The sequence below is a fragment of the Nematolebias whitei genome, chromosome 4, assembly GCF_014905685.2.
Source record: "Nematolebias whitei isolate Nwh7 chromosome 4, NemWhi1, whole genome shotgun sequence".
Classification (NCBI taxonomy): domain Eukaryota; kingdom Metazoa; phylum Chordata; class Actinopteri; order Cyprinodontiformes; family Rivulidae; genus Nematolebias; species Nematolebias whitei.
The window spans coordinates 19,012,813-19,023,720 of record NC_056501.1 but is presented as its reverse complement, the minus strand read 5'-3'; the positions used below and the strand labels follow the sequence as shown (position 1 = coordinate 19,023,720).

The 10,908-nt window shown below is 39.9% G+C and overlaps 1 protein-coding gene across 1 annotated transcript in view; it reads left to right on the top strand.

Moving 5' to 3' along the window:
• LOC119408960 (neuronal acetylcholine receptor subunit beta-2-like) overlaps positions 1-6,543 on the top strand; it is a 16,511-nt gene extending 9,968 nt beyond the window's left edge. Inside the window, exons 5-6 of the mRNA XM_037675821.1 lie at positions 5,001-5,991; positions 6,327-6,543. Of these exons, the coding sequence (XP_037531749.1) occupies positions 5,001-5,991; positions 6,327-6,482 (1,147 nt within the window). The 3' untranslated portion in view covers positions 6,483-6,543. The remainder of the gene's footprint in view (positions 1-5,000; positions 5,992-6,326) is intronic.
• The last annotated feature ends 4,365 nt before the right edge of the window (positions 6,544-10,908 follow it).

Below are 10,908 nucleotides of genomic sequence, written 5' to 3'. Positions count from 1 at the left end.
AGGATGGGTCAACCTGTATTTCTGGATGCAAATCAATGAAATGACAAATTCTGTCCCATAAGGTCCTTAAGGTCAAATCCTGACCTTAGGCTTAGTTCACTACACACCTAAAGATAATTTCTTTGTAAAGATGACTGCAAGTTAGACCTTACAGCATTATTTTAGGGCTGTAGTAAGAGAAGTCCTGACTTAAAGAGCTTTATTGCATCTACTTACAGGAATATTTGCAGACAGTCATTTAGGCTTTTGGATGATGTATCATAGATGTAGGTCAACACCTGTGGATTTTTAATCATCTGCTAGTTTCTTGTGCAGCTTCTAATTTCATCATGAAAACATTTACATTAGTATAAAAAAGGTTGGAAATGAGGTTCTGCTTCATGTGGAGGAGTTCAAGTATCTCTGGTTTTGTTTATGAGTGAGGGAAGAATGGAGCGTGAGATCGACAGTTGGATCATTGCAGCTTCTGCCGTATTCATTCATTCAGCCTTTATTTATGCAGGTTAGTCTCATTGAGCCTCGAGGACTCATTTACAAGAGAGACCTGTTGTAAACAAAGAACACAGATGAGGTACAAACAACAACAGACAATCATATAAAAAGCAAATAAAATGGAAAGGTAAATAGAAGAACTAATATAAAAATGAAACAAACAAAAAAAAACAGCTACATTATAAAATCATTTAAAATGCTAAAAAAAGGAACATGTTTTCATTGGGTTTTTTTTCTCCATGAAATTAGCAGTTGTTTAAAATCCCTTAGAGAGATCGAGGTCAACAAATTCAGATCTTTTTGAAAGGTGTTCCAGGAAACAGGAGCGGAGTTGGAGAAGACCCTTTTGCCTAGTTCAGTTCGCACTGAGGGGACACTGAGGGGCGGCTGTGGCTGAGTGGTTAGAGCAGTCGTCCTCCAATGCAAGAGTTGGGGGTTCGAATCCACCAGCAGTCACATGCCGAAGTGTCCCTGGGCAAGACACTGAACCCCTCATTGCCTCCGATGTGTGTCCCATCAGTGTATGAATGTGATAAAGCTCTGATTGGTCTCTTTAGAATGGTTTGTTCAATTAGCTTTGTAGAGATCTAGTAGAGTGCTGTATGAATGGGTAAATGAGGACACAGATTGTGTGTAAAGCGCTTTGAGTATCTTGATCAGATAGAAAGGCGCTATATAAGTACAGTCCATTTACCATTTACACTGCAGGTAATTATGTCCTGAGAGCGCACGCTGTAGCTGCACTCACGCAGTGACATGTAGGAGGAGATACTGTAAATGAAGAATGGCAGCACATTATTGCGTATTACGGATTCTGTGCTGGTCCATTGTGATGAAGAGCAAGCTGAGCTGCAAAGAGAAGCTCTCTGTTTACAGGTCTGTTTACTCTACAGCCTCACCTTTGGTCATGAACTCCATGACCAGACGTGAGCGGATAATGACCGAAAGAACAACATTGTGGATACAGAAGGTCGAAATTAGTTTTCTCCTCAGAGTAGCTAGACTTAGAGGGTGATAGGATGAGAAATTCTGTTATTTGGGAGAGACCTGGAGTAGAGCCTTTGCTCCTTCACATCAAGAGGAGCCAGTTGAGGTTGTTCGGGCATCTGATAAGGATGCCCACTGGATGACTTTCTAAGGAGGTGATGTGCAACTGGGAGGAGACCCTGGGAAAAACCCACAACACACTGGAGAGATAAGTGTCTCCGCAGGAATGCCTTGGAGTCCTCCCAGCAGCTCTGGAAGAGGTAGCTGTGGAAAGAGATGTCTGAGCCTCCCTGCTCAAGCTGCCGCCCTGTCACTCGACTTCGGAACAAGCAGAAGATAATGGATGGATGGACAGAAAGCATTGCTTCTGTCCTGTAATTCAAAAAAGCTTGTGTGTAAATAGTACACATCTAATAAAAAGCAAAGTAACTCTGGGTTAAAGTTGTATTTTTTACACATACTGTATAGTATTTTAATGTCAGCTGAAAGAAAACATAATAGGTCTGTCAATATACATTTATTTAAAAAAATTTAATCTACCGGTATTCTTTCTCAAACCTCATTTTCTCTATCCATCCATCCATTATCTTTTACCCGCTTCTTTCATTTTGGGTTGCGGGGGTCACTGGTGCCCATACCCAGCAGTCACTGCGAGACGTGGGGGACACCCTGGACAGGTCCATCACAGGGACACATGGAGACTAACAACCATTCACTTCTCTCACTCACATCTAGGGACAATTTAGAGTTACCAATCAGTCTAACATGCATGTTTTTGGTCTGTGGGAGGAAACTGGAGAAAACCCACGCATGCACGGAGAGAACGTGGAACGTCCACGCAGAAAGGGTGCTGGGATTTGATCCAGCAACCTTCTCACTGAGAGGCGACAGCTCTACCAACTGATCCACTGTGCCACCATAAAAAACCTTTATTTTTATATATATTTAAAAAGACTGAACCAAACACAAGAACTTAAGCCCTGATTCATGCTCAGTAATCCAGGTAAATCTAACAAGGTTCAGTCAGGTTCTCTGGACGGATTCTTCTTTGTTGAAGCGTTTCATCTTTTATCCAGAAGACTTCTTCAGTCTGAGGAGCAGCAACAAACTCAGTCTTATAAACATCAGCTTCTCATAGTGGAACAACCAGTTTGCTGGGGACAACCAAAACTAGTTGTTCACATGATAAAGGAGGATCATCAGCCTAACGATAAGTGTGTGCGTGTCATGGTTTACAGTCACACCCTTCTGATTGATCATTTTTATGAACACAGATTGCTGGACAACTGATATCAGAAGAGGACAGTGTCTTCAGGGTAAAATGACTAAATATGACCATTGTGACTTCAGGTTAAAACCTCTGGTTAACTCAGGGAGAGTCGAAGCAGTAAGCAGGTGAAGCTTCTGCATTTTAAATGATCCTGGGTGAATACAGCAGCCCCAAAGCTTTAGAGACCAAGTGTGATTCCTGGTCTACTTTATAATTGATAAGACTTTAATTCATAATACATCAACTTCACCTTGCACAGGTGAAGAACAAACGGCTGTCTCAGCAGATTTGATTTAGTTGCTGGCCTGTGTTCCGGGCAAAGCTTTTCCCTGGATGTGAACTTAGCTGTTGCCTCTTTGAACGCACAGTAAGAGTCATGAAATTGATCTCTTCGTAGTCAATCGGTCTTGTACCAAAAACGCACTTACACACACAATGAGCTTGCACAACGCACAGATGACACAGCATTGAGTTCCTTCAATCAGAAGGTGTGGCTGAACCTTACTGAGCTGTTTAATGAAGCATAAGATTAGCCAGTCACTTAATTTATGCTTCAGAACCGATGCTACATTCTTCAGTTGTTTGACTGCGAGCTAACAAATGAGACCCAATTAAATCCGTGTGGTTTTGTGGTACAGAGTCTCAACGGATCCATGTGTTGGGTGAGTGGATGCTGTTCTGCATGAAGTGATAGGAGATCAAAATACTTCAAGAAATAAACTTTTACTGACAAAATGATGCAACTGAAGGCCTAAATACCAAAATCCTTTAAACGCGTTTATTATAGTATCAGACAAATGTTCACATATTTGTAGTTCTGCCACATAGAGCTTATGGCTTCATATATTGATAAAGGTATGAAGAAAATTAATGCAACATATTTCTGTTCAATATTCAATATTCCTGTTCAAGGCAGACATATTGTGATAATCTGTTTGTCCAGCTGTAAACTTTTTCTGGTCTGGACTATAACTTTTGATCCCCTCAAAATAATTTAACAAAACTTTAAACACATGTACCTAGAAGGAGTGTTGCATATAGTTGTCATCACCTCAGCTCTAAGGTCAAGGTCACAAATCAAGGTCAACGTTTATACACGGTCTTTATGGGAGCTTTATGGGACCCTAATTCATGCTCAATAATCCAGGACCTATGTGATTTTACTGGGACCCTGTGTGACTTTACTGGGACCATGCACATAATTTTGTTCCACCACATTTACCACATGGGGTGCGGATGACAAATAAAGAACCTTTAATCCTTGAATCCTTGGTTGTCCAGGCCATTGCTATTGATTGCTGTATTGCTGAATTTGCCGACAGGCGTATAATTTGCTGTATGTAGTACTCTTGTTGTTTAAACGGATCCTCCAGGATTCAGGGTTTAGAGTTCTTCAACAGTGACTCTACTTGATATGTTTATATGTTTAGCTGTTGAAGAGAAAGGTTTAAATGTTTAATCATTGTCCCTTAAATGGAAGATTTCTTTTTTTTTTCAAGCGGAGTGGTGAAGAATCAGTCAGTATCTTATCTGCCATAGACAACAGTCTGAACATTTTCAGTTTAAAGACTCATGAAAACTTTTTTTTATTGAGGAGAGAAAATAACTGCTACTCAAAACAGACGTCATCCGAGAGCAAATTGCCACAGTCTAAAACAACTCAAACACAAAATATCACCTAACTGAGGTAAAGATACAGTATAAGTGTCTTCACAACTGTTTATTTTTGCACGAGACCCTTATTTGTCACCTTATTTTCTCAGCTGAGCAATATCTGTATTACTGAATGCAGTTGTGTTAACTAAGGTACATACCCCGTCGCGCTCAGCCGTGACTTGTAGTTCCACTGGTCTACCCCCAAAACAACTACAGACAATAAAAATGTGCTATTATAAAATAAAAATATGGCTTTTTTTTCTCAGAAAATGAAGAGATATTTGTGTAAACTAGATTATAAAAAGGAATAACTGATGATTAGAGAAACATTATAACTCCAGGTGAAATCATTTGCTTGGTGGATGGATATTGTTAGCGACCAAATAGGAAGCAGCACAGCAACAGATATGTTCATTGAATTAATAACAATAACATACAACTGTTTCATGAAAAACTCACAGGGCGTAAACATGGTTAATATAGTATTATTTTGAACTGCTAAGGTTTAGAGTTTTTGTTATTTTAGATGGTTGGAATGTGCCAATCGATAAAAGAGCTTAACTTTTTTTTTTTTTTATCTTCCAATTTTCTTTAGTGCTGATGGGACGTATGAAGTCTCCTTCTACTCCAACGCAGTGGTTTCCAACAATGGAGAAGTAGCTTGGCTCCCACCAGCCATCTACAAGTCGGCCTGCAAAATTGAAGTGCGGGATTTCCCCTTTGACCAGCAGAACTGCACCTTGAAGTTTCGCTCTTGGACGTATGACCACACAGAAATCGATCTCATCCTCCTCAGCGATTACGCCTCCCGCGATGACTTCAAACCCAGCGGAGAATGGGATATCGTTTCTCTACCTGGACGCAAGAATGAGGACCCTAATGATATCAGATACTTGGATATCACTTATGACTTTATTATCAAGAGGAAACCTTTGTTCTACACCATCAATCTGATAATTCCCTGTATCCTCATCACATCGCTAGCTATTCTGGTGTTCTACCTTCCATCAGACTGTGGTGAGAAGATGACTCTGTGCATCTCTGTCCTCCTGGCCCTGACTGTGTTTTTACTGCTGATCTCAAAGATAGTACCACCAACATCTTTAGCTGTGCCTCTAATTGGGAAATATTTAATGTTTACAATGGTGCTGGTCACGTTCTCTATTGTCACCAGCGTTTGTGTGCTGAACATTCACCATCGGTCCCCCAGCACGCACACCATGCCACCTTGGGTCAAGCGCATCTTCCTGCACCGGCTTCCTTCGTTCCTCTTTATGCGGCGACCTGGCAGTTCTAATATCCGCGAACGGTTCAGGAAAAAGCACCAAAAGCAAAAGTATGCAGACGAGAGGTTGTGCGGAACTGAGGGAGGGTCAGGAGGCTCTGCAGGAGTGGCGGACTCCTCCTCGTCCTTCTTCGTCAACGAGGAGTCTGCCAAACGCTACGGCTGGAGAATCAGTGACTTTTCAGAGAGCAGAGACCTTCGGAGGAGGATGACCCTCAAGAGCAATATTGATGTGGAGGATGCGGTGGATGGTGTACGCTATATTGCTGAGAAGATGAAGAGTGAGGATGATGATGAGGGGGTAGGTATTTGTAAAAACTATCCGCATTTGAATGCACTGCTTTCCTCCGCTCTCTTCTTGTTTTTAGCTCAGTTTTTGTCCTTACTGTTACAGTGCAACATTAAAATACTTAAGTATTTACATGAGTTTAGTTTATTGTTTTTGTAAAGTTTGATGGTTAAAAATAAACTGTCTCAATGTCAGTGGTGTGTACTGAAGTAATGTAGAAGCATAATTTATTCAGACATTAAGGAATTGCACTACTTTGTATGAGATTGAGACGCCTGTTGTGTAATCTGCAGTTTCACTGTAAACAATGCAGTGGCAGCATTTATCAACGTTTCCTCCCTCTGCAGATCATCGAAGACTGGAAATATGTGGCTATGGTGATTGATCGTCTCTTCCTGTGGATTTTCATCTGTGTGTGTGTGATCGGCACCGCTGGCCTTTTCATGCAGCCTCTGTTTGAGAGTTACAACACCCCAATTGTTGAGGACGTGGAGCATAACTGAAGCCGATGAACTTTGCATTTGATAAGGCCCTCAAATTAAACTTTACCCCCAGAACAAATTAAACAAACAAAAGAAATCTTGCACACCCACCACAGACAGAAGACAATCTTGAAATTCTTCCTTCTTCCCTCACCAGGTTTCTGTCTGCTTTTTGCTATCCAGTGCTGGAAATTATTTTATTTCAAGTGATTAAAAAAAAAAAGTTATGTGTAGTTGAAAGAAAGAAAGGGGGGAAATATATACACAAAACGGTCAGATATGGAATAATTTGCAGCCATAGACTAAATGCTTTGGTGTTACTAGAAAAAGAAATGAAAGAGTTGTCAAACATCCTTGAGCCAAATTATATATTAAATCTAATACATAAAGTGAAAAACACCACCATTTAGTAAGTGCTCTTACTCTGGGATTGGGATGCACATGAAGTTAATCAAATATGGTAATTTAGCAACATTTCATGCAAAACACCTGCACATGAAAATATGTTGGCTGCCATCGCTGGTTTTAATTGGCCAACAAAAACTCAGGATACATACATATTTTTAAAAATTCAACATTACCTTGGTCATTTTGTACTGCCTCAATATTTTTCTAGCAGTAGAAGAACTTGTTTGGGACGAGTACTTCAGTATAACAAGTCACTGTTTTAGTTAAAAAAAAAAAAATCATTTTTGTATGCTAAAAGACAAACGTAACCCTAATTTAAACAAGGGATTCCTGGTACATCACTCCCGCCTTGCATGCTAAGGTTTCCAAGAAACATCTTGCGGGATGTTAGTCTATGTTGGGGATGACTCTCAGCTACTACCACACCAAATATTAGCCCAATATTTGTCAAATTGACTCAGTTGTAATCCTTTTTGTGTTGACTAAGGTTATCAGCTGTGGTGGCCATCTTGAATCGAGACACATTCAAAAGTTAACCAGGCGCAGCCGATGAAGACTGCTAGACTTTCATTAAACTTTGTTCACCTGTTAATGAGATATTTTGCTAACAGACAAACAAAGCTATATATATATGTTTACGACTACTTGTGTGAAAGGATCATGTGAGCCTCATATTGTTGATGCACTCATGAAAAGAATAAAATAAAACCAGTTTGTGTTGATTAGCAGATGTTCTGTCTTTGGGCTATTTAGCCATTAGCACGTACAGTAAGTTTATAAAAGTTTCCTTTAAAATGACGCAAAGAGGGAAAAACAAACCTGAGTGCAGGTAAGTTCAGTGACACCAAACACAGCGGGTGTTTTTATTCACACATCTCTCCTGGCAGACTTTTGCCCGACATATAACCCTATGGAATATCTGAAAAAAAAAAAAAGGTTAATAAAAAAGCAATTTTGTTTAAAATTTAAAAAAGAAGATGCTAAAAACCAATTATTTTTATCGTGAGGCTGTTTCTGCTTCGTGTGCTTCTTTCAAACAAAAAGTATGAGGAAGCAGCTTGTCAGCATCCATCCAGTTTGTTCTTATCTCCATGGAAACCAGCAGGCATAATATTATAGTAAATAATTTACTCACTGACCTTTACCTTTACGCTGCTAACCTAATAATTACAGTCGTTTTTAAACACTGACTGGATGTGAACTTGATTTCTCAGCCGTTTGTCATAATGTACCTAACTGTCATTCCTGTCGGTGATAGACAAACAAACAAACCCAGTTCTTATAAAATTGTCCTGGTAGATGCTGTGTTGATTGTGGACTTCAGAAAACACAGTGGACCAACACCAGCAGAGGACATGGCACCAAATCATCACTGACTGTGGAAACGTTACACTGGACTTGAAACAACGTGGATTCTTTTCCTCCAGACTCTGGGGCCTTGATTTCTAAATGACGTGCAATTTTAGTTTCATCTGAAAAGAGGGCATTGGACCACAGAGAAACAGTCCAGTTCTTTTTGTTCTCAGCAGGTAAGACACTTCTGACTGCCCCCGGTTCAGGAGTGGCTCGACTTGAGGAATGAGACATTTGTAGCTCATGTCTAGAAGTTCATTAACTGGTTGGGTTATGGCACCAGGAGTTTTTAATATTGAACCTCTTCACAATATTCTAATTTTCTGCAACTGAATTTAGTTTTTTCATTATCTGTAAGCCATAATCATCAAAATTAAAATAAATAAATGCTTGAAATATTTCACTCTGCGTAATGAATCTATGTAAAATATGAGTTTCACTTTCTGAAATGATTGACACAAAAAGAAAAACTTTTTCACAATATTCACGTTTTTAAAAAAAAAAAGCACATGTAAATTATAGTTTCCTCAAATAATATTTACATATAAGAGCAGTTTGTTTTTCTATCAACACTGTACAGATCATGACGAAGTGGAAATATTAAATATATTCTGAACAAAGATTTCCAAACGGAATGTGTGCGTGACTCTTTTCATCTCTCTGTGTGTGTGAGCTGAATATTATTAATCAGCCCAAAGATTCATTCACCAGTCTCGTATCCTCGAGGCATCCAGCTTCACCTTCTGTTGAAGGCGGCAGTGAGGTCATATGACCAAACTCATAAACCTGCTAAGTCTGTCTGATGATGTTCTCATGAAAACTGGTGAAGCTAAACATATATATCAATGAAGACAAAAAATAAACCACGATCCATGAAAGAAAATCTCATTTCATGTGATTTATCTTAAAGGGATAGTTCAGCTCTTGTGAAGTGGGGTTCCAAGTAAAACATGTACATTTAATATCTTACCTGTTTTAGATAGCTCTTTCCATTACCTCAGTTTTTAGATTTTTTTTACCATACCATACCATACCATACCATACCATACCATACCATACCATACCATACCATACCATACCCTTTTATTTATAGAGCACTTAAAACAGCGACAAGGCCAACCAAAGTTCATTTTTACACCAGTCTGATGAGCTAAAGGCTAATTTGAGCAAATTCAAGACAAACTGATGCAAAAGTGACTTGATGTGGGAAAAAAAAATACAATTTATATTTTGTTTGAATGGTCTGAGGTTTGAATTGTTTTAGATGGCTAAAAGATTCACTTTAAATCGTCCCTCTTCTAAACAGTTTGACTCCTCTTTAGGCCCTTTCATATGACAGTTCTGTACAATGGCCTCACAGACCAGCTCTCCTTTATGCTACCTCTCTAACCATTTAAAAAAAATGTCAGTCAGTCCTACACTGTTACTTCACTCTTTGACACAGATCCACACCAGAGGTGAGCTGTCTTTCACTCTCCTTGCCGCCATACGACACTTTGTCCCTGTCTCGACTCTCATGAGCTTCATGCGACACCAGTTAAAGGCCTCCCCACTGTCGGTACCCACCAAATTCTAAAAAAGTTAAATCTGATCCTCTGGCCATTCAAAAAACAAAGCAAAACAAACAAACAAAAAAAATGTAGCAACATTTCGGCTTTCATGCGAAAGACTTCCTCAGTCTGAGGAGCTGTATTCAGCTCAGTCTTATAAATAGCACCTTCTCAGAGTGGATCAACCAGTTTTGCTGCTGACAACCAAAACCAGCTGATCACATGCTCAAGAAGGACCATCAGCCTAACAATGGATCATTAACACACTGATGGCTGTTTACTGTTCACAGAGGGCTGAGTGATACTAGCAATCACAGCATTGTAAGAGGGGGACAGTTGAACCCGGAGGCCTCCACCCCTGTTTAACGATGGACGATTTCTTTTCACAAAGATGGCCTCCTTTACTCCTCTCTCAAACCATTGTTCCTCTCTATCCAGGATGTGAACATCTTCATCCCTGAAAGAGTGACCGCTGGCCTGGAGATGAGTGTAGACCTCAGAGTCCTGGCCTGATGATGTTGCTCTTCTGTGCACAGAACCCTGCTTCAAAAGATCCAAAGCATCACTTCAACTTCAGACTCATCCTGAATAAATGCAGAGTACCTCAGTCAGCAACTTTAAAAAGTATTTAAAGACAGACCCCAGTCTACCACCTGCTTTCCTGTCTTTGAACTGCAGAGCCAGCAGTGGTGTCCCAGTTAAAGTTGTCTCTCACCAAAGATGGCACCCCTGCAAAGTGACTCATTTTTCAGAGGCAAAGAGCTGTTGATATTCTATGGTCTGAAGAGTGGATGAAGTGTGACCAAAGAAATGAAACTTGATGGGTGCGGAGAAAAAGTGAGATAGAAGATAACTGACGGTGGATAGAGGATGAGAGAGATGATGAAGGTCAGTAATGAACAGAGGACCTGGGATTTTGTCATCTGCGAGACCGGCAGAACAGAAGGCCGTTTTCAGGCTGCAGTCAGAAATCAATAAGCATTTCATCTTCTTTGCAAGACAAACCACATAAATGTCCAATATGTGTGTGTCTTCACTGTGTGAGAACACACAGTTCACACACAAAAATACTCACTGCAATGACGGTTTATTTTATTTCTTGCTTAGTGCACATAAATAAATAAATAAAAGCAATG